This window comes from Histoplasma capsulatum, genomic scaffold (assembly GCF_000149585.1).
Source record: "Histoplasma capsulatum NAm1 scaffold_1 genomic scaffold, whole genome shotgun sequence".
Classification (NCBI taxonomy): Eukaryota; Fungi; Ascomycota; class Eurotiomycetes; order Onygenales; family Ajellomycetaceae; genus Histoplasma; species Histoplasma mississippiense.
Window position 1 is genome coordinate 6,611,066 of NW_001813982.1, and position 23,476 is coordinate 6,634,541.

Consider the following 23,476-nt stretch of genomic DNA (forward strand, 5'->3'; position numbering starts at 1 on the left):
TCGGAATGCTTCGTGACAACGCTGCTGCATAACGGCACGAAGTTCTCGGAAATCCAGAGCTGAGGGAAACACGGCAACGAGGAGTCGTTCATCTCCTCCTCAAAGAAATCGAAACTTCTCAAAAAGGACAAAATCCAGTTATTTGCATCAAGCTCTACATCGGCTCGTCAACTTGTTGAATGCCATTCCCGAAATACCGAATCTACAATCAGCGAGCAGCACAGGTTTTCTTGCCCCCGGTCGAACATGAAATCCAAAATCAGTCTGGCTTTCCTGCTCTCCCTCACCCTTTCTGTTTCGGCAGCACCACTGGAGCAAAGCATCCAGGTCAAATTCAACAACGGAGTCAAAACGACCGAAGAGGCTGTTATCTCATATCACCTCTCAAACGCAGGCCTTTATCTCTGCGACCGTTCAGGTTTTGTGGGACATTGCGTCCACTACGCAACTCCCTTCGGACAGTGCGGTAAGCTTTGGATCTCGAGCGATTAAACCAAATCACGGAATACAGCAGAATCAGCGTTTATGTCACTAAAATCCATAATTGCAACACATAGTTACCATAGTCGATCAGTTCCCTCACGGTAAAGGAGTCAAATCGGCTAGTTCCGACCAGGGAAGCCGATGCACGCTGTACTCGTAAGCTTTTCCCTTCTACCACCGGGTGTTCACTGATCATTCTTTTCTCTAATCGTCTTTTTTTTTTTTTTTTTTTCCTTTTGTTTTACGCTAGGCAACCGGAGTGTCATGGAGATGAGCTTCAGGTCCACCACCCTGGGTATCCGGATCTGCGCCACCAAGACTGGGGTGATCGGGCTCGCAGCTACAGTTGCAGACCTGCTGAGTGACAGGCTGCTTGCAGTTGGCAAGAGCAGGCAAGAGCAGGCAAGAGCAGGAGAGGCGTATCATAGCATGATAGAACTTGGATCGCAATCGTGAACAGCAGGGATGATATAAGAGGTTTTAGACTAGTACTATCTTGAGCTTAAATGCAGTCTCCTGTTTTTTTGAGAAAAGTTTATTCAATGTTGCTGGAACTAGAGTGCTAATGAGTGATTCAACTTTTCACTTATAGTTCAGCAATCTCTTTGAATCCACTGCGATAAAAAAAAGCGAGAAAGAGAAAAGAGTCGTATCCAGCCAAAACAGCCCGTGGATTCTCCAGTGTGGGATTTCTTTATTGGCCTTAGGCATCTCCGACATATCCCAGTATCGTGGCCGACAAGCTGGTTTCACCCAACAGCGCCTTATCGCCTATCAACCCACTGTGGGGTTTGCCAGCTATCGGTGCAGCTGCCCCATTAGTAACGTTACTAAGCTCCGAGCTCGCGAAAGCAGGGTATATTGCTGGAAAAAGAACCATCTGAGATGAGAAGCGTGCATAAACCACAATTGATAATCATATGAATCGAGCATGTGAACTGCAGACTCTATTTTTGAAATGTAAATACGAGTACCGAGACATCGGTTTTGTCCCGCGCGCACGCGTCCGATCGCCTTCGCTGGCTGCTGGGGCTCCACAGTTGGCCCGACGAACGGCCAAGACATCCCATCAACATCCTATAATACCTCAATGGTTTGATGCCAACAACAGCTTCATCACGTATCCTCTGCCGATTTGCTCGCTCTCTACAACTTGCCTACCTCTTTCTAGTGTGTCTTTTGTATTCGATTCTATAATCAGGCAATCTATTCCTTCCCCCTTGTCTGGTAACAACAGATACGAAACCTTGCCCCTCTCCCAGCACAGCTCCCAACAATTGTTTCACCGCAACAACCTCCTCAACAGCTATCACACACCACATCCAGCTTGCGTTGGTTTGTGCCTCGAGGGCCCCTGTCGATGACTGACAGACTGCCGTCGAGGCTCTTGTCAGTTGTCTCTCCGACTTTTACTTCTTTCTCTTAAGGTTTCTTCTTCCCCTGGAACTCTATACCCTCTATATGACGAGGACATTATTATACGGAGAATCCAGCTCGTTTAAAGCCCTATTCAACAAGGCTTCTGCTTAGCTTTCCGTATCCATGGCGGAAAACCTCCCTCCCGCTCCTTCGGGAGGGGGAGTACTGCCCCAACCCATCGAGATTTCCTCCCGATCCTCCAACCCATTCGCATCCAAGTACGATCTTTCCAGAATATCAGCAACAAATGATCGATTCCCCGAAGCGAATGATCAAAGGGTTATTGTACCTAACCTGCCAGAACAACTCTCACCAAACGACCACGCTGAACCCACCTCCTCCCAACTTACATCTCCCCGACATCTTCCGCAGTTACGGGAGTCTGCAGAAAGCATGACGAGAGCTTCCCTGCCGCAACGGATTGAAAGTTTTACAAGCAGTTCCAAGGATAGGAAACACCAGATACAAAGTGCCAAATGTTTGGAAGATGATTCTCCGAAACGGAAATTTGTTCCAGAACCTATCGAGACCACCTCACGGTCATCCCGTAAACCGATCTCTGGGCCCGCAGGTCGGAAAGCTCCACAGTTCGTTGAAACTACGTCAGAACGCCGCCGAAATAAATTACAAGAAACTGATCCAGATTCCCCTCCCAACAATGTCGCTGGCAATGGCAAAACGGGATTTTCATCTGAGGGCCACATGCGTCTTCATCAGAATCTCCCATTACGCTCGGGAGTGTCCTCTTCGGGATCGGACGTGTCCAAAAAAATATCCCCGCAGCTGATTGAAACTGCAACGCGTTCTGTCCGTCAGAAATGTCTTGTACGAGGCACTGCAGAATATCCAGAGCATAGGCTATCATCTCCATCCTCAGCTTCACAGCAGAAGCTGTCCGCGCCAGAAAGCACGGAGTCCCGATACTCATATGCAAATATTCTCCGTCGTCAAGAGGAAAAGAGGCGGTCATTCCAAGTCCCGGCACTTTCAACGATAGCATCGAATAGCAGTGAGGATTCCGAGAGGTCCCAAGTTCCGTCGCCTCCAACCTCTCCTTCGACTCTCTCCAATATCAGTAGCAATAGACTATACCCGGAGGAACGCCTATTGCGCGAAAGATGCGATGAGAGGTACTCTGGCTATTTTCTGTCTCTGGCTTCACGTTCGGCACAAAAGCTGCTGAGGGATCAAGCCCTTGCCGCTTTCCCTAACGAACAAGTCCATCAAACTGTTTCTCATTTTGCTATTGATCGAGAAGAAGAGGACATATCAGATGACGGCGGCGACAGTATGGCTATATCACTGCGTGACTTGAAAATGAATTTTTTGAAATTCCGGCGTGAGTCAACCATTGATCTTAGTTGGGAACTGGACGAAATGAGAAGACACAAGGAGGAATCTGAAATGAGAGCCCGCCAAAAGGTGTTTGACGCAGGCCAGTCCCGATTCTCAGCTGCTGCAATAGCCGCTAGACAGGCGGCCGGAAACGATGTCTTGAAAGTACACCAAGCTTCTCACCAGGCCCTCATGGGATTGAACCAAGTCAGCGAATACACCAGCCCGCCAATGCTTGGAGGAGATATCAACTTTCCCCAAAGCCTATCACCCCAAGCAACCAGATGCGAAGTCGACAATCCCCCGGCTCATCACCATGCCGACAATTGCATAGATCCCATAAGATGTGAAGGACTCTGGAGTCCAAACCCCCAACATGACGATTTCGAAAACGGCGGCTTGTGGATGGGTCTATGTCGCCGAACCGATGAGCCAAAACAATCATCCTCTGTCATACCCAGACTTGGGATAGTCACCCCCGCTGCCACCGATGAAAATGGCTCCTTCCAAAGCCTCACCAGCATCACCATGACCACCACCGCCAGCAACACCGCCACAAGATCTGCTCCCCCGCGCACCCTCGATAGTCCTTCCCATCTCCCTACAACCCCACCTGACTCTAACCCTGACCTCGACAACGTCGATGAACTCCTCCTCCTCGAACAAGACATCAAACGCGAATTCAATGACGCCTTCGTAACCCAAATCTACAACTACCTCTCTCTCGGCTACCCCTGCCTCGCCCGCTACTATGATGAGGAACTCAGCACGATCTCGCACATCCCGATCGAGGAGCTACGGAAAGACGACAAGCGCGCTAACGCCAAGGGGTACTTGGGTGTCCCCGAAGGCCTTGGTGCGGGTGAGAATGTGGTGTCATCCGGCAAATGTGTGCGCTGGACGGCACTGAAGCTGTATATTCATGAGTGGGCGAGGCAGCAGCCGAGGATGGCTAAGGCAGAAGGGTGTCAGTTACCTGACGATGGGTCTGGGATGGATGCGTGGGGAGCTCGAGCGCGGAGGGGCAGCTGGGCTATTTGAGTATCATTTGGCCTTGTTATGTGTCGTTATCGGATTTTTCTTTCTTTTACCATGATTTTACGTACGATGATGACCATTGTCTGGATGACGAAGTTAAACAGTTTCTTTATTTGCCTTTTTTTGCTCCTTTGGCGTTTTTGATGATCCTATTAACGCGCCGGTCTGCCTGGGACTTTTGGGTTTTTCTGTTTTTATTTTTATTTTTTATTTTTCTTTTTCCTGTCCTTTTGTCTACGGATAGGCTGGCTGGCTGGCATATATTTATTCATAATCAGCCTGTTTAATATTTCTGTCCTTTTCTCAAAACCCATACTGCTATAAGGGGACCTGGTTAATCCATTGTCTCTTTGCATTGTTTCCGCCCTATCTACCCTTCTTCTGTTCCTCATATTGATAGGGAAAGAATTGCGTTGTCGTCTCCATTTTCGTTGGCCATCTTTCTATCTTCTACGTGGATTTTTAATTTCTTTAATCCTTTGTTCTTTCTTTCTTTCTTCCTTTCTTTTTCAATCACACACATCTATGCGATTAGCAGGTTCGATTCTTGGGGGTATATATTTCGTATTCTGTTCAGTTTATTCCCTTTACATTTTCCTCTTCCCGCGGCCCTCTTTTGAATGCTATTTTTTCGTGGAAGGTAGGTTATGTCTCTCCACAGGGCGCGATACACCATATAATTTCAAGTAGAGCAAGTGAGTCGGGGGAGGGGATATTTTATTTTTTCGGTTTTCTCTTTTATATACCTAAATTTGTAGAAATTTATATTCTGGTAATGTTGGATATATATATATATACATTGCAAATCCGCTTTTCGTGATACTCATCTTCCTTATGTAGAAATTTATACTGGCTGTTTTTGTTTTTGCGTTCATGAGAGGATTCCATTTGCCGATGGGGGGAACCTCCTTTTTCTTTTTATTTTATTTTAAATTTTTTTTTTTTTTTTTTTTTTTTTTTTTTTTTTTTTGTGCTTTCACTCGCATGAATGGCTGGTTCCGTCTCAAATAAGTTAACTATGTATTCAAAGTTAAATAAGCCAAATAAACAAATAAAATTGGCATGTGGAGTAAAGAATAGTAAAGATTCATGAAATACTTGATTTCTATCATTCAACACCCTTCATTGCCACCTTTTTACTCCTGTGTAGACGAGGGTTGAAAATCGAACAGGATTAGAAGATTAGAAGAAAAGGGGGGATGCTTTGAATTTATTTCCCTTTTCCAAGAACTGCAATGGGTCACTGGAGGATGAAGGTGGGAGGGCGGTGAGGGATCAAGAAGAACCCAGGAGGGGAAAAGGATGAAAAGCGGATAATGGAAACCCCAAAAGTAGAAAATGAAAGTAATGGAAAAAACTCCGTCTCTCCCATTCACCAATCGTCAAACCTCGATTCAATTTACATGGAACTATACCAAATCAACATAAAAAATTATTATGTCAAAAACCATACTAAAATAATACCCCACGATCTATTTATTCATACCCAAGGAAGCACACCATCGTCATCGTCGTGGTGGAGATCGTGATAATATCTCTCCTCCTCCGCGACCCCATCCTCTCCCCAGGTCCATTCCTTCCCTCTCTCCGCCTCTCCATCTTCATCACCGTCCTCATCATCGTCGCTATCATCACCATTATCATCAAACTCATGCTTATTATTATCTTTCACTTGCTCTTGCTGTTGTTCATGTTGTGGCTTTTGCTGGCTATCTCCATCAGCGTTGGCACCGGCGGCCTCTCCGCTTCCCAGATCCGTGCCGCGGCGTACGTGTGCGTGCACAATTCCCGGGAATATCCCGTGTTCAGGTAAAGTGCCTACAGAGGTTAAAGGGTTCGTGGGGAAGGCAGCGGCGGGGTCTAGTGCTTGTGCTGGTGCGAATGAGGAGGCGATTTGGCCAGGCGTCTGGCTCACAGCCTGGGTATTGAAAAAGGAGGAAGGGTTTAGCTTGGTTTCCAGCCTTCCGGATGCTGTTGTAGCTCCAGGTTGTACTTGCGATTGTGTTTGTGCGTGCTGGTATTGGGAGTAAAGGTCTGTGCTGGAGTGAGAGGTTGGGAATCGAGCGGGGGTTGTTGGGAAATTGGGGGCCGAGGGATTTGATTGATGAACGGACATTGCTGGGCGTGGGAGAGAGGAATCAAGTATTTGGCCTATCACGATGTCCGTTTAGTGATTGTCTGCAAAGACTTTGTGAGATGGGGACCGGGGACATTAGGTTTACCTAGCGTTGATACAGGGTTTGTCAAGGAAGCCTGTGATTGCGATGATGGCCGTATTGCTGGAGTAGATGAGAGCGAGGCATATCTTTCGATTCTAGTGCAAAACGCATTCTCAGTGACCAAGTTTTCATCAAAAATAAACAGGAGATGTTAAAGGAAAGGAAAAAAGTACTTACAATGACAACTCTCCCAGCAATGTTTCATGCCTGAATTGCTCGCGAATATCCGGCACATTACTCTTCGCCATATTGTTACCTTCAACCCCAGGTCGGTGGCATGTCGGCCCTAACCATCGATGCTTGAGCGAGAGTTCGAATCCGCATTGGTCAACGGAATGCTTTGCCAATTCACACATGTCCACAGCGCTAAATTTGTATATCTGTGCGGCAACAGCATATTCCTCAATCAGCGGCTCCTTGGTGAAAGCAAACTGCAGAGGATCATCAGTCGACAAGGAAATGTTCAAACCCCGCCTGAAAAAGCTCGCGCATGGATTCTTATCGTAAGTCAGGAACAGAGCATTGTTACTCAAAGGCGACATCGCAATACCAATTTGATCCAGATAAAACAGGTACTGAAGTAACGGCACTTTGCGCAGTAGGATACCATGGCTTATACCATAGCAGCAGAGCACTGCAGCAGCTAAATGATCCGGATCGCCGGCTTCGCCACAGTGAGGCCGCAAAACAAAAGTGTTGAAGCCCCGATTTTTTCGCCAAGTGTTCAATGACACCATGTTGGCGAACATAAAATAGATCCAGTAGCTGTAAGGTGGGTTCTGATTGGTATTCCACTGCTTTGGAATTGGGAATTTGCGGTACAATCGACGCTCCGGTTTGCTTTCATCATCAACGCTATCGAAACCAACCACGCGTTGTAAAAAGATATGAAGCTTTGGATGAGTTGATGGATCTTTCGTCACCTCGAACAAGGGCTGGTATACATTTCTGATAACTTCCTCGAAGTTTTCCATCATACCAGTAGACTTGTAGACATCATACAGCCGAGGGACTTGAATCAGCCAGCGGATATTTGGAGAAAATAGCTTGTTGTCAACTACCCAAACGGCTAGTTTGTCCCATTCATCCAGGGATCTGCCATAAATGGATATACGCCACTCAGCCATCTGGTATTTGCTGGATTCCAGATCTGAGATTACTTCTTTAGTGATCTCCGCGAGATATCGTCCCTTAATGAAGTTGTCGGTTTTGAGGAAAATTTCTCGAAGGCGCGACTCTCCAACAGGGTTGTATTTTAGGTTGAATTTGTCAAATCGGTGGAACGAATCTTTATGAGCCTATCATGTGGAACTGCGATGAGAATTGATCTTTACGCATGTAGAATGGGAGGAAATAAACTTACGTGCATGTCGAGAGTATCAATGCTGAGGTCGTACGCCGTGAGGTTGATACTTTCGAACACCTCCTTCAATGTCAAGTGCTTGCCATCTCTAAACATGACGACCTCATCGGGAGACTTTTTGATCTTACTCTTAATAAATCGCAGAAGATGTTTCTGGTTCATGCAAGCGGAGTGGTGGACGTGCGTATCAACTTTCCTAACATTGTAAAAGTCCCTATGGGGTACCTTTTTGCTATCTGCCATCTCTTGGTACTCGTTGAGGAGCACATGAAGCTGGAATTTGCCTTCCAGGTAGCTTAGTCGCTTGAAAGCAAAGCTCTTACTAGGGCCGTCAGTGGACACCTCAGTGATCGTATCCAAATCCATGTAAAATTCTCGAAGGGACGGGACATGAACTATAGGTTGTTTCAGCTTGCAAGCTTCTTCATTCTCGTAAACCTGATAGACACTGTTTGCGTCAAGTTCAAATGTCATTGGAGACGCTCCAGGGACTGGCAACAGATCCTCCAAGTAAAAATCCTCACCAATATCCTGGCCAAGTTTTCGCTTCCTTCGGGCAGGAGATGGGGGAACAGCATCACTTGAGGAATTAATTCCAGTTCGCTGGGCTCCACTGATCACCATACTATTCGACATGCTCCCGGTCCCAGGAGGATACATGTCGTCATCCCATGCCGGCTCGGGTGGAGGAGGGTATATAGTCCAGCCCGGCTCATCTCGTGGATTATCTGACATTCTCTGCAATGAGAGTCGAATATACCTCCGCCTCATATCCAGAAGGAGTTGGATCCTCTGGCAAATAATGCGCAGTTCAGTTGTGATTGCATCGTCGTTGGTCACAAACACGCCGGATCCTTCAGAGGCACCAACGCCAGTCCCAAAAGTCCCCTCAAGAGAAGGTAGTTGTGACTTGGGTTCATTGGATGTCGAGGCTTGCGGGCTAAAATTTCGAGCAGATCGGTCCAGAGTCGCAAAACCACCGGAGGTTTTGCGCTGCAGAGGTGAAGGAGGTTGGGGTCTTATAACAGGACTGTACCCAGAGCGCGTATCCGGAACAGGGTGCTGACCTTGTGCCAATGGCACATTCCCTTGGCTACTCATACGCGATGCTATACTTGCGGGCCTACTTGAAAATTCACCTTCCCCAGCCGGCATGTTAGGCACGGTCGTTGATGGGTAAGACATAGTCGCGCTCTGGGGAAATTCGCCATCCGCATATTTGGACCCGAGTTGATGTCGCTGGTAGAATAGTTTCGACTCCGCATGGCTCAGAGACTTTTCGTACGCATAGTCATACGTGGCTGTCCTCCGCTGCCAGTCGCGGGGAAGCATAGTTTGTGCCACATTGGCGGACAATGAACTGTCATCACGCACCCCGTCCATCTCTTCGTCTATGTGATGGTTCTCCGGTAAATTGAATTCTTCATTGGGATCAAGGCTTCTTTGGGTACCGTCTTCGGTATTAGATCCGCCGCCATTCGGGTGACGGACAGGGAGTTCGGCACGATCGCGCGCTGGTGGCTCAGGATAATCAGAAAGCGCAGACTGTGGCCTGCGTTGTTGAGACATAAACTCAAGAAATGGGTTGGATCTAAAACAACAATGTCAGCGTTTGAATGCCAGACCGTGGACGTTGAGGTAAGGAAGGAAGCTCACCTAGCGAATGAGTCGCGGTGGAGAAGCACGACCGAACGCCAAGACAACAATGCAACAATGCTAAGAAGAGAACTAAGAGCAAAACCTACAAGCTTAAGTAGCCAGAATCGGAGACACCAAGAATTTAAAGGAAAAGGAGGGTGAAAGTGGCTCCGTGGCGAGGACGAGATGTCCCGTTGACGAAAGACGAAAGGTGCGGTGTAAGTTACGCAGCAACTAAATGACAGGGCAGAGAGTTTCCACAGGCTCCAGACCCCAGCTCCTTGCATATGCATCTTCAGAGCCAGAATGTTGGGAGAGCTGTTGAATACTGGTAACATATCAACATGCACTATATTACAATATTATATGATATGCCAGTTTAAAATTTAAACTTATCAGCACGTTGTTGAGTTATTGTCTGTATCATTAAGTACTTCTGCTCATAGATTACAGAAATCAGGTCTTCTCAGTAGAAAGTGGGAAAGGGCAGCTACCAGTTAGTAGGAACATAAATACAACTCATATAGATCTATGCGAGAAAATCTTTCAATCTTTACACATCATACGATGTGACTTTCTAGAAAAGCAAATGCCTTAAAAATTATACATCTAGTAGGGGATTGTGAATTACCACTTTATAAATTTATATTGGTAGTTGAGGTATGGATGTCAAATCTTTGGAAATTTATACAGGAGTGGAGGCGTGTTAACTACTTCCCCATGAAACGTGTCTAAAGAGATCATAGCGACTGACTTTTCCACAAAACTTGCTCCAAATATTTATTTACTTCACAAGATAATGTATAAACCAATTAAAATTCAAGCATGCATAGTAGCACAATCTAATATTACAAGAGATTCGAAGAATAAACAGTATGACAACAGGCACAGTACATGAAAGGGTTGAACATAAGGTGTATACAGAGCTAAGAAAGACGCAGGCGACAATTGAAACGACGACATGGGCTCATCCAATGTAACAAAATAAGAGGCCGCTTTTCCCCTTTTTGTTACAGGATATGCACACAGAAACTCGTGAAACAAAACAGGCCGGAAATATATATATATATATATATTTATTTATATATATTTCCCAGAATATGGGGGGTTTGGCCCCAGTTTGACGTCCGGTTCGTACTTGAACATGGCTTGGTGAACTGGGATGAAAATGCCCGCTTTTGTTGTTTTGCGAATTGAAAAAACCTGGAAGGGATGGGGTAAAAATGAAATAAAAGAAATCTCGGGATTTCCGCAGATAAATATTTCACGAATAAGGCGGCGAGGAAGAAGACATAGGCGTGGCAGGAAAACTTTACCCCAAATAACTTAGAAATACCTAAGCAGAATCAGGAGATACCCGATCACAAAGCCTAAAAGCTCAAACGGTTCAGACCGGAAGTTTCCAAACAAGATGATAATCTTCCAGAGAGGGTAGTGGAAGAGTATGGGGACGGATAATCAGGGAAAATAAAAGTAATAAAGTAACAACGAAAAAGCAAAATTAAAGAAAAGTAACAATGGAGACGAAAGAATTCCTCCTTGCTGTATGAAAGGAAAATGATTTTCTTTGAATTGATTGAGCACTGCAGTAATTTTACTGGCAGAGAAAGAGAGAAAAAGATAAGGAAAAATAAGAAGAAAAAATCCGTCGATGGGTGTGTTAGAAAACACGCGGCGATTGTTATGTTAGCCTCAGCAAAACCGATCCTCACCTGAAGTCAACACGAATATAGCATCATGAACATGCTAATTAAAAAGAGTATATCCGAAAGACTCAACAAAACAGTCATCTTGTTAACGATATCGGGGATGGCGAGGTACTGTGTTTGAAGAGGCAGACTCCCCGGGGTAATACTGGTTGTGGGGTTCCATTAACCCAGGTTGGCGCGGGTAGTCCACTTCGTAGTCGACATATTCCTTCGGTACTTCTCGCTGTACGGACCGTTCTATGTAATATGCACCAGTGTTTTTGTGCTCACGCCCACCAACCCTAACAGGAATATATTCTACAGCACCGTCGTAGGGTGGTTCCACATATCGCTGTTCTTCTACATACTGATAAGTTCCACGAGGGTGCAGACGAGCGTACGCCACGTTTTGGTCTGCTGCGGCTCTGTCAAAGTATGGATCCGAAGCGTGGCCAGCATAGACGGGGCGTTGCCGAGTTCTGGGTGGTATAGGGCTACGATCACGGTAGTACGTAGATTCAACGGGAAGTGAATCACGGGCAATTGGTGAACGGGAACGTGGGCGGTGAGAACCTTGTCTTTGCGCTTCATATCTGTCGAACCTGCTGTGAGGTCGTCTCGCATGGTAATCAGACTGGTGCCTTGATTCTGAGAAACTTATGCCTTTCCTTCCATGACGAACGTCGGTAGGCTCCGGAGACCGCTCCTCGCCGTGCCTAGATGAAGCATAATGTTCACGCTTGGGTTCATATTCACGAAAGCCTTCAATTGTAGGGCTTGTGGCCCTATTCCAACTGTGTTGTTTGCTACGAGTAGGAGTTCCTGAAACACTGCTTTCAGCTGTCCCTCCAGAGCCTCCATCAATGCGCCAACGGCGGTCATTAAGTTCCGTTCCCTCAAGCCACTTGCTTCGAGGGGCTTCATCTGGCCTACGTTCAGAACCCCGAGACGGCACCTTCTTGAATTCTTCGTTTTCTTGGCCAGGAACGAAGCTGCTCAAGAATCGTTCCGCATCTGTCATTTCTTCGTGCAACGAGATTCCTGCCGCAAGGCAATGCTCTTGTGGATGACCTGCTTCCTCCACTTCGCCATCCTCTGAAACGCTCTTCACAGGCGTTCTATTTTTGTGGAATTCGTTGGATGACTCGGCAGTTACAGAGGAATTGGCATGGATAGACTTGGGCGGGCGATCTCTATATTGAGAGGATGGTTTTGACGAGGACTTAGATATATTGTGTTGATGCCGATCGGCATAAGGATTGCTTTTCGCTCGATCCACGTCACTAGGCTGACTTCGCTGAAATTTTGTTCCAGGAGGATACCTGTTCCCATGAGTCTGATCTTGAGCGCGCGGATTGTGGGGCCTCTCCTTGGAAGAAATCGTGGATGGTTGATTTTGCCTTGGTCTGCGAGTATCCACTCGACCATGCTGATCTCTTATTGGTTCAACGAAGGCAGGCTTATGGGGGTCATATTCGTCGTCCTTCGGCGGATCCGCGGGTTTATTATTGTCTGTAACAGGAGATTCCACAAATCTAGGGAAGTCATCTACCGCAACCTCTAGACCATGATTTGGGTGAGGCAAATTCGGATTGGTACCAGTTGTATTCTGTTCCGCAAATTTGGAGCGAGCATTTGTGGTGTATGCGCGATTAGGTTGTTTGGAGTCGCGCGGTTCAGGCCGTCTCTTACCACTCACGTTTGAAGCTGGTGTATGGTTCGTCGATGTAACATGTGGGAACACCCAAGGGAAAGCTGCCGACACCAGCTGCATTTTGGTGTCGTCCATACCAGGAGCATCGACCAATTCTGAAACGGTTTGGTTGTCAGGAACGAGTAGCATGTCGTATTGCCATTCCAGCCGCCGTGGCTCTGGGCGAGGATGTGGAGCAATTGACTTCGGACGGTCAAGATGCATGGATTGGAAATGACTAACTAAAGCCGGAAGAGTATATATCTTGCGGTCGGTACGACCTACATCGTGGCGATGGTGTCTTCCAGAAATCTCAGCGTCATTGCAAGCTTTGCATACCAATCCGCTGAGATTTTTTATTGGTTTCATTTGAGCATGACTGCTTAACCCGTCGGCGAAAAGGGTCAATGGAGGTTCGTTGCCAAACCTTTCCACGAACCGAGAAACAACATGGTGGATAAGGACATGAGCGCGAACATTGTGTGGCAAATCTTTGATACCAGATGTTCCATTCCAGATGCTGCGAGCATTCTTAGCTATATCATCGAGTTGGGTCTGGTAAATGCCAAAGGCTTGACTGTTGGGGTTTGAATTGTGCCCCTGGGTTCCGCTTCTTCTCGTTGGATGGGAGTTAGCAGGATATGGAGCACCAAAAGGCGGTTGTCCAGCAGCTGGAGGTGGGTATGGGGGTGGCTGGTACGGTTGAGCTGCTCTTGAATCAGGAGGTGGCGGGTACGGTGGCGGATAAGCCTGCCCCGGATAGGGCGAGCCGTAAACTGGATTCGGAGCCTGAGGTGGGCCATATGGATCGTAAGCTCCGCTAGGGGGATAGCCAGGTTGGGGTGCTGAATACGCAAAATTTGCAGACTGGTTAGGATAAAATGGAGGAGGAGGAGGGGATGGTGGTCTGTATGGACCGGATCCATAAGCATATGGAGTTCCAAATGGGGTACGACTGTAAGGTCCAGGCGAAGGCTGCGGGTAACCTGGCCCTCCGTCTGGTAGATGGTGGTGTCCCTGATCTGGACCAGACATATACATGGGGCCATGCGGCTGGTTGGGGTAACCAAGGTTATGCCCCACGATTGGGCGGGGCATTGCAAAGAACAGAGCTTTAGCGGCAGTGGGATTGGGATGGAAGGGGGAATGTTCAGGCCACTCAGCGCGCCAATGAACAACGACGCTGCCCAAACTGAGAACATTAGTGTGTTTGGCAGCATAATGCTGGATCACACCCTCGAAACCGTAAAACTTGGTATTTGCTTCGCAGCCGTTTCCATTGCACAAGAATAGTTCTTTCTGAAATTGTTCTGTCAGTGGTTTTATCTTGGTATCAAAAATGAACTTCATGTTTTCGAGTATGAGTTTTCGGGTCGGCGGAGCTCCGGGCGGATCCTCCGGAATGGGTTTTCCGGCGTTGCGAGCTTTGGCATCCTCTTGCGCCAAGTCCCTGTAGAACTTGTCCTTGACATAAATCAAGACATCAGCCGCAAATTTCGCACTTTTTTCTTTGGTAACCGCATCCCCGCCACGCCATCCTTCGCGGATTATTTCATCAGCATATAATGCCATACGCTCTCGTATAGGCTTCTGAGCCTCATCCCATTCTCTGTCTAGCTGCTCTTTAGCCTCTTTGAATTGAGCATCTTGCTGCCGACGCTCCTCGGACTTTGCCTGAAAAATCTGATCTTGCTTTACCCTTTCGAGTTCTCGACGTTCCGCAACATCCCGCTGTGACAGTAAACGAGGTTTCAAAATATCCCAGTCACGGTCAGTAAACGGGTGAGGAATTTGGATTGCAGCCGAGAACGAATCCATGTGGCTGAGAACAGCTGGTGTCAATGGGGGAACAAGATCCAAGCAACGCCGCTCTATTTCAGCTTTACGGCTTGCTTTCGCTTCATTTACTTCTCGAAGGCTACGTTCAGTGCGCGGGTGATGTGCAGAACTTGAGGAGGGTAAAGGTTGGCTTGAATCGCGACTCAAAGGACGTAGAGGAAGTTTGGAGCCTACAAGTATAATTTGGTATAAGCGTGAAGACACATAAAAGGCAAGGCACGAGGGCGAGAAAAGAAAAGGAACATAACTGAAAAAACATGAAACCAAACAACATTGTGCAGGGAATTTAAGTGCGCCGCAGGTTTTCAATACTTACCAGAAGTACTTGAAACTGTCGCTGGACTGCCCTGGTCGTCGGTAGCTCGACCATTGGTGAGTGGAGAAGAATGTTCGGAATGTCCAAAGGTTGTATCAATAGCCTCATTTTTTGCACCCGAATCCGCAGAAGATACCTGCAAAGGGGCTCCGTTTAGGGTTCCACGGGTAAGCCTAATGGATCGAATACCGCCTGATGCTTCCCATTGTTCCCAACGGGCAGCATCGGCGAGTTTGTCCTTGCCATTGCATTCCAGGCCCTTAATCCACTCTTCTGTGGCGGCAGGGCCAAGTAATTTAACGTCCTCAAACTTACGTCTCATGTCATCAACATGGGCTTTGTAAAAATATTTAGTCAGTGAAATGTCGCCTGGGGGCTGATTGTTGCGCAAAATTACTGAGGAAATAAAATGCATCGAAGAGGTAAAGAACGCGAAAGGGAGTGATGGAATTAGCATAGATGGGAGATTAGAAGAGAACAAAAGGTCCATTTCCTAAGTATCGAGTTAGTTCGCTGATCAAAATCAAGAAAGGGTGTAAGATAGAGAAACCTTTTGAGATTCGACTTGTACGCATTCTCCACAGGATCGAATACCGAAGGGCCAGATAATGCGGACTCCATCAAGACCAGGGCCGGCTTCCCATATTGTGCTATCCATTGAGGATGAACAAGAACTGAGCTTTCCGCAAAACTGGCAATTGCTTCCATAGATAAGCTTCCACATTTCTAACTCTGTCTGAAGAGACATTGGACGTGGCATTCCCGGGTGGAACGCTCTGCGAGAAATAGACCAAATGGAATTAGGGTTTAAATATTTCAACAATCCTGATGCTTGAGGAAAACTCGATAACTCTGTCTCACTTGGGGTGAGAAGGGACCTGAATGTCCGGTTTACACACAAAAGTTTACCTAGTGAGGTAGGAGGAAGAAATGTAAAGATATGCTGCCATATTTCTCCAGGGAGTATAGATCCAAAGGACACTGTTCCCGAAGCGTGGATCTCCTCCGTGGGAGGGGAATATGGCCCATTCACTTCGATGGATTTCACACGTTTGAAACTGGCCTGAGGAATTGCTGCTGCATTTGACTCGCGAGAGAGGGCCAGACTAGGCATACCATCGCGTCTCTCAGAATATTCGCTAGAACCGGGGGACTTATCCAAGTCACTTGTCGGCCGCTTTCGTTTCCGAACCTTCTTGACTTGGGCATTATAATTATTGGCTTTTTGACCAGGAAAGTGACGAGATATCGGGCTTTGTAGATTAGAGGCATGACCAATCGTCACACCAGCCTCTGGAGGGTGTTGCTGAAAACTAGCGGTATTCATATCAAATGCTGAACCATTGGATTGCTGATGAGAATGGGTTTTCTCCATGGTGACATCGGACGTGTAAGGATCAAACGGAGAGCCGCCATTATCGGGCGATGAAGTAGTTTCTGGCATGGTTCCCGGGCAACACCCACAGTTGCAGGTACGATTTGCAAAACAAAAAGAAAGCGAAGAGGGATCAAAATTAATCACACTCCAAGGTGGGTATGTCCTTGAACGAGGAGTGGAAAGGTAGAAAGACAGAGACTCAGCAGTGGATCAAGCGGACACAACAAAAGATGAGGTCCATTTGGATTCACCGGAGCCGAAAAATGATAACAGGAAAGACCGGTCCGAGTAAATGCGTTCGATGGTCCAAGGACACTTGGATCAATGCTCCTTGGGAGGTGGTTAGCCAGAGGGGAGCAAGGGGAATTGAAAACACAAGATGGCAAAACCAGGCACCGCTATGAAGGAGAGACAGTGAAACACTACTCCGTAAAGAGGATGAAAATGCAAGACAAGAAAAGAAAGATCCCAAAGAGCCACAAAGTCGGCACCCAGGCTTCAAGGAATAAAATGCAACAAGGGAGGAGATCACAGCTCGAACGATGACGAGATGCAGCTCCCTAACATACACAGCGATGAAAAGATAAGTCAGGAGAGCGAGAACGAGAAGAGAATTGCATTGGAAGTTGTCTTTGGAGAGGAGCACAGAAACAAATCAGGCCAGATCGCGCAAGAGTAACGTTGCAGCGAGGAAACCAGAATCAGCAAGATATGTAGCTGGCAGCCACGCTACACATACACTTGGAAACAGGATATTCAGGAAAAATAATGACAAATACGGATATTGCGCGTGGTGCATGATAGGAGATGGTAGCTGGAATGGACTCATTGCGGCACGTTGTTGTTGATGGCGATGGAGGTTGGGAAAAATATCAGGACCAGCTCGGAGCGGGGTTTGTCCGACCACGCCTCACTCTTACACCCAATCAAGACGGGCGTCGGGTGTGCCCAGCAAATTATCACGTGTATTCCACTGGTGCAGCTCGCTGCGCCACTCACATACAGAGACATTAGTTACATCAGCCTCTCCACAACTGTCTTACTCAGCGGTGTGGCTCAGCTAGTTCCCACTCGCCAAAACCTTCAGGAAACGCAACAGGAAGAAACACACCTGGGAAACAAGAGGATATCCAAATTGGACTGATTGTTTCAATATCTAGGCCCAGGCAGTTTGATATCTGTAACCATTCTGTTTTTTTTTTTTTTTTTTTTTTCACTGCTGTTCGTCATTCACCTGCCCATCCACCGCAGCTTTTCTCCAACCACTTGAGGCATTCCCTTTCTTTACCTTTACTCCGTATCCCAAGTGGAACAACGCCCATTTTTACTCCCAGCCATCAGTTGAGGAGGGACTGCACTGAACTACTTGGTTGGAATTCCGAGACATAGGTGGTTAGTAGCTCCTATACCACATGGTTGATTCCTTCATACCCGAAAGCAAACTTGTGAAGAGTTCCCAAGGCAGCCATTTCTCATAGGTGTCCCTGGGGAGCCGGCGCATTAAAGTTGATTCAATATCATTGGCTTGACCACAGTCTAAAGCACCTTTGCTGCTGGCAATTATTTGTTTAATCCTTTTTATCCTCTTTCCGGGTTCTCACCGGATACCTTCGCTCCTCACACCCACCTCACCATGTGCGACCCTAAACCTGTCCACCAATGGACCATCAATCTCGAAAAGTTACCGTGCAGTGGTAGAGGCTTCAGCTCCAACCGGACCAGCTGCTGCTTCACCAACATATGGGCAATGGGCGGTATTTGTGGTATCAACACCTCTGGTCAATGCATTCCAGCAAGATAGTGCAGGGAAGGAAAGCGTCTTAAAAGTCCAAAGCAGCGGAGGTATACTATTGTCCCATCCGTGGAACCAGCTACGGGAATCCAAAACACGGCTAACCGATTCGAACAGAAGGGGAACTTGAAGATCTTATCGAGGATTTTTCCGACGGCAGGGTACAGTTTGCGTATGTGAAAGTTAAAGATCCAAACACTGGTCTACCTAAAAATGTCCTGATTGGCTGGTGCGGCGAGGGAGTCCCGGAGAGAACAAAAGGTTATTTTACAAGTCATCTGGCTGCTGTTTCTAAGCTCTTACATGTGTGTTCTATCACCATTGCCGGCCGGTTGTACCTATAAAATACTGACAAACTATAGGGATACCATGTTCAAATTACTGCTCGCTCGGACCGGGATCTTACTCCCGAGAGCATTGTACAAAAAATTGCCGACTCCTCTGGATCAAAATACTCTGCAGGAGATGCCGCAGTACCCACGAAACCCGGTCCCAAGCCGACCGTCGCATCAAAGCCAGTTTTTACTCCTTCTCGGTCTGGCGGCGCTTTCAAGCCTTTGGCTGGAACACACCGAACGGCAGCACGTGCCCAGGAAGATGTCGATGACGATGGCTGGGGAGCAGATGCGCCGCCGGTTACAAGAACTCAGCTTGAAAAGGTCAAACCTGCATATCAGCCAACGAAGGTAAACATGCAGGAAATCATGTCGCAGAAGCCGAGCGTATCAAAGTTCGAGCATCGCCCCACGGATGAAAATCCTTCGAGCGCCGTTATAAAAGGAACTTACCAACCAGTTGGAAAAGTTGATATTGCTGCCATCCGTCGACAAGCTCGTGAATCCGGTCAGTCACACGATGACCGTCCCGAACCGGTAAAAGGTGCCTACGAACCAGTTGGAAAGGTAGATATTGCCGCGATTAGAGCAAGAGCACAGGGGCCATCAGATGGCTCTCAAGCATCACCTAGGAATCTGTCTCCCGCAATAACGGGGGGTTCAGGAGGTAGTGAGGAACGAAGAACCCTTGCGGAACGGTCTGCTGCATTCTCATCTTCGGATCGGCTGACGACTCTTCCCAAACCGAAAGTTGCCAATAAATTTTCGGGCGCTTCTACTTTTACTGGTACAAAAGCTCCAGTTCCTGGAGGATTTGGCGTAGCTCCAACCACAAACGCTACTACAATGTCCGGTGCAAGCCGGACATTTGCTGACCAAGGGGGTAAAACACCAGCGCAGCTCTGGGCTGAAAAGAAAGCTCGGGAGAGAGGCAGTGCAGTGGAGAGCGCTTCTTCGCCTGTTGGGAACCAACAGCCACTGCAAAGCCAGTCCAGTGGCGGAGCTGGATGGAAAAGCTCATATACTGGCAAATCGTGGGCACCAATTCAAACAGCCCAGACGGGAGATAATGGTGCAGGCCACCGACGTTCTGGCAGCGAACTAGATGAAACAAATATCTCACAAAAAGATGACGAGGAAGAACAAGATATCTCACACAGAGGGGTCGGCTCTATTCGTGATCGATTTGCAAACGCCCCCCCAATGGGCGCTGCTGCCCCAGTATCTAGCTTTGAACGCTCCGCTCCGTCCCCTCCCCCGTTGGATACCACCAATAAACCAGATCCCCCTCGTGGTGTCCCGATTCCAGGTCTCCCATCGCGCCCTACAGAACCAGAACAACTCTACGAGGGTCAACCCGAACCCATTCCGAGTCCGCCTCCGCAGCCCCGTTCTCCAACGCCGCAATCTCCCACTTCCGTTCCAGGCTCACCCATTAGAGTTGCAATGCCCGTAGGTATGGGATCCGCAGCTGAGAAGATACCCGATGCACATGAAGAGCAGTTTTCCCCCCCAACCGCACTACCAGTCCGCTCCCTCGAAACGCAACTTCCCCGTGAAGATGACCTGGACGATGAACTTACACACAACGACGCTCGGGCCGTTGCCCAGAGCGGTGCAGCCGCGCTCCATCCGGAGTCGCCGGCGGCGACAAAATCCAGCGAATCAATCCGTGCACTTGTCATTTACGATTACGAAAAGGCAGAGGACAACGAGATTGATCTGGTTGAGGGCGAGTATGTCACTGAAATCGATATGGTTAGTGATGATTGGTGGATGGGTGTGAACGCGCGTGGCGACCGTGGTTTGTTCCCTCAAAACTATGTTGAGCTTGCATCGGCCCCGGACCAGCCGGCCCCCGCGTCAGGGTCCGGATATGGCTCTGGAGGAGATGCACAACCGGATACGACTTCAGGGGTTGCGCAGCCGGGTACAACTGGAAGGACAGCAACTGCGCAGTATGATTATGAGGCTGCCGAGGATAATGAGCTTGGTTTCCCTGAGGGTGCGAGGATCACCAATATTGTAAGCTTTTCTCCATTTTTCCTTCCAATCCCTTTCAAAAAAAAAAAAAAAAAAAAAAAAAAAAATTTGTTCTTTTTAAAAGACTTCCAGCTTATAAGCCCTATTACCCTCCTAAACCCACCACATGGATAATATATTTTGCTCTCAACAGGAATTCCCCGACGAAGACAGGGGCATGGTGAATACAACGGCCAACGTGGTCTTTTCCCATCTAATTATGTTGCACTGGATTGATTCCTGAAACCCCTTTTAAAAGCCCGGATAAGCTCAGAATGCCTCCTGTGACACAGTTTTACTTGCCTGCAAAACCAGCATTTAATGCTTCAATTTTGCCGTCAATTATATTGACATTTATTTTTTTTGCAGCTGATTTTATATTATGTTTTCCTTTCTCTCCTTGCATCCACTTGTGAAACCTTGACATTAGACTGGTAACTAACTCTTTAACATTTCCACCATCTTTGTGTGTTGCGGATGTGCAAAGTAACAAAATTTCAGTTTGTTTACCTAGTTAGTAAATCAATATTGTTCTCAGAATTAAAGTGAGGCAACCAGAATATCCTGGCATGAGTGTTTAAAAAAAAAAAAAATAAATAAATAAATAAAAATATATATATCATTTTATTGAGAGCTTTGTTGTAGTTATACAAAATACATAATCATACCAGTAATACTGGCTGCTAGCTTTCACCAGCAGAAAATCATTCAGCTTCCAATTTCCAATTTCACCTTCCTTACCCAAAAACCCACACCTAGCAAATCCAATTAAGCCCAGCGGCACAAACAATGATAATAAGTAACAAGATCAAGCTGGTGCCTAACAAAGTAATAACTCTGTTGACATTGATATGTATGTTATAACTCAACTAATCATTCATTCCCCCTCAGCCGCCTTCGCATAGAAGAATGTAGCTCCCACAGCCTCCAGTCCATACTCCTTCGCCCAATTCCGCACACCCAGCCTCACTCCGCCATAGCCCCAATGCTTCCGCTCTCTTGGGGCATTCACATTGCACGCAGTTGCCGCGTCACCCTCCAGCAGCACGAAAACATACCGGTGGTAACCGGTGCATATCAGGGGTGACGGGGGAAGGTAGGATTTCAGGATTTGCGCGGTGAGAGTGTATGACAAGGTTGTGCCAGTGAAGCTGTCTGAGTTCCTGCCAATGTGTCCTTGAAAACTAGAATACCCGGGGCTCGATATATTGCTCACGACCCAGTGACACACTTCGCTCCAGATGGGGTGTTTGCGGCTCTTTGCATCTGGATCGGTGAGAACTATGCTGTAGAATTTTGTGGGATGGTCAGGCTGGGGTGCCGGGGCTGGACTTGGAGATGGATCTGGATCTGGAGTGGATGGAAATGGGTGGAATTCGAAGACGGGCTGTGAGCGGACGGCATCTGGGGAAAGGTAGCTGCCTAAGCTTACGGTTGTGTGAGTTGATGGGTAGCTTATGAGCAGCGGAAATGTTGGAGTGAAGTCATCAAGAACTGTGTGCATTTTTGTGTTGGGTGGTAAGTATGCATAAGTTCCCACGCCTACTCAACTACTAGGAGGCGTTTTAGAATTCATGACGCGGAACTGACCGTCAGGAATTATGGAGGCCGCGAGTAGACTGAAAACCAAATTAAGTCGGTCAGACAATATCATTTGTTATATGTACGAGGTTCTTGATCTGATCAAACGAAGGTTAAGCCTACGCATCGCGGATGGGAGAGTATAATTTCGTTTCCCTCTCCTGGATAACTTGTTGCGACCAGCGATGGGAGGTCATTTCAATCGGAGCAACTAAAGTCATCACCAGGATAGATATCAATGATACGGCCCATTGTGTAGTAACTCGCAGGCTTTGCTTAATCTGGGCAGTGAGGAAGCGATTTCCAAATATAAACAGTATGAAGAATATATAGTGTACAGGTTGAACGAGATCAAATACATCGTCATTGGTGAGAGGAAGCGATGGGGTCTCATTCAAACTTTGAGCTCGTATCTTATTAACTACGAGAAAATTCCTGATACTCATATCGCCTCTAGAATTTGAAGCTCTGGGCATTTCCTAATCCGGTATCCTGATGTCATAGCTCAAAGTTGAGGCAAAGTGAAAAACTGACAATTCACGTGACTATGGCACCCTTCCAAGGTTTCGAATGTCTTGGCATTTGGAGCCTCAGTCTGATTGGATGCATCACGTGTTAACCCTCCTGATTGGGGCTTCCTGAGAAAATCCATGGATGATCTTGTAAACAACGTTGGAAGCCGGCAAAGAACTTGACGTTTTGCTTGTTGTCGCGTAACGGCGTATACTCTATTCCCTGCTTCAGTTTCTTGAAGACGACAATCTTCTACCTTTCTTTCAATTTTTTGCAGGCTATATCTGATTTACTTTTCATATTTCTCAATACCTCAAACTGGCGTCTCAGAACGCCCCTCCCCCTGGCTATCTTTAGCAGCCTCTGCAGTCCCGCAAAACGGTAATCTGAGGATAAGTCATCGGGTTCGGGCAAACATCTTTTGAATATGGCGTCTTTGGGCGATGATCTGTTGGTCACGGTCAACAAGCTCCAGGATTTGGTTTTCAACACTATTGGCAATGATTCCCTAGACTTGCCACAGATTGTATGCACCTTCTTGTCGCTTTCCTATTGCGTTGCTCAGGCTATGAAGAATGGCGTTTACTTATGTTTTTTGATACCCTAACTACGATTTTGTAGGTTGTTGTCGGTTCACAATCTTCGGGGAAATCTTCTGTGCTCGAAAACATTGTCGGAAGAGATTTTTTACCCAGGGGAAGCGGCATTGTTACCAGACGACCGCTAATACTCCAGCTGATTAATATCCCCAGCGAACGCGATGATCTCCCTGATAACAATGAAGTCCACGTCGCACATACAGCATCCAGTGTCGCCGGACAGAA

General features: G+C 47.3%; 7 protein-coding genes across 7 annotated transcripts in view; 4 read left to right on the plus strand and 3 right to left on the minus strand.

Moving 5' to 3' along the window:
* Positions 1-246: 246 nt before the first annotated feature.
* HCAG_01876 (predicted protein) lies at positions 247-939 on the plus strand (the record flags this gene model as incomplete). The annotated part of the gene is made up of 3 exons (XM_001544779.1): positions 247-466; positions 567-639; positions 765-939. The coding sequence occupies 3 exons, from the start codon at positions 247-249 to the stop codon at positions 937-939; spliced, it is 468 nt and encodes a 155-aa protein (XP_001544829.1).
* A 1,086-nt stretch (positions 940-2,025) lies between these two features.
* Positions 2,026-4,278, plus strand: HCAG_01877 (predicted protein; the record flags this gene model as incomplete). The annotated part of the gene is made up of 1 exon (XM_001544780.1): positions 2,026-4,278. The coding sequence occupies one exon, from the start codon at positions 2,026-2,028 to the stop codon at positions 4,276-4,278; it is 2,253 nt and encodes a 750-aa protein (XP_001544830.1).
* Positions 4,279-5,669: 1,391 nt separating this feature from the next.
* HCAG_01878 (AMP deaminase 2) lies at positions 5,670-9,426 on the minus strand (the record flags this gene model as incomplete). The annotated part of the gene is made up of 4 exons (XM_001544781.1): positions 5,670-5,684; positions 5,762-6,185; positions 6,672-7,792; positions 7,858-9,426. 4 exons carry the CDS (start codon positions 9,424-9,426, stop codon positions 5,670-5,672), a joined length of 3,129 nt encoding a protein of 1,042 aa, XP_001544831.1.
* A 1,863-nt stretch (positions 9,427-11,289) lies between these two features.
* Positions 11,290-16,475, minus strand: HCAG_01879 (predicted protein; the record flags this gene model as incomplete). The annotated part of the gene is made up of 4 exons (XM_001544782.1): positions 11,290-14,885; positions 15,032-15,367; positions 15,763-15,807; positions 15,941-16,475. The coding sequence occupies 4 exons, from the start codon at positions 16,473-16,475 to the stop codon at positions 11,290-11,292; spliced, it is 4,512 nt and encodes a 1,503-aa protein (XP_001544832.1).
* Positions 16,476-18,042: 1,567 nt separating this feature from the next.
* HCAG_01880 (conserved hypothetical protein) lies at positions 18,043-20,693 on the plus strand (the record flags this gene model as incomplete). The annotated part of the gene is made up of 4 exons (XM_001544783.1): positions 18,043-18,187; positions 18,319-18,506; positions 18,564-20,561; positions 20,652-20,693. The coding sequence occupies 4 exons, from the start codon at positions 18,043-18,045 to the stop codon at positions 20,691-20,693; spliced, it is 2,373 nt and encodes a 790-aa protein (XP_001544833.1).
* A 742-nt stretch (positions 20,694-21,435) lies between these two features.
* HCAG_01881 (predicted protein) lies at positions 21,436-22,336 on the minus strand (the record flags this gene model as incomplete). Its single annotated transcript, XM_001544784.1, has 3 exons — positions 21,436-21,962; positions 22,149-22,177; positions 22,263-22,336. 3 exons carry the CDS (start codon positions 22,334-22,336, stop codon positions 21,436-21,438), a joined length of 630 nt encoding a protein of 209 aa, XP_001544834.1.
* A 743-nt stretch (positions 22,337-23,079) lies between these two features.
* The window catches only part of HCAG_01882 (hypothetical protein), a gene marked incomplete at both ends in the record, with an annotated part of 2,574 nt that continues 2,177 nt past the window's right edge, over positions 23,080-23,476 (plus strand). The window contains one exon of the mRNA XM_001544785.1: positions 23,080-23,178. Within this exon, the coding sequence (XP_001544835.1) occupies positions 23,080-23,178 (99 nt within the window). The remainder of the gene's footprint in view (positions 23,179-23,476) is intronic.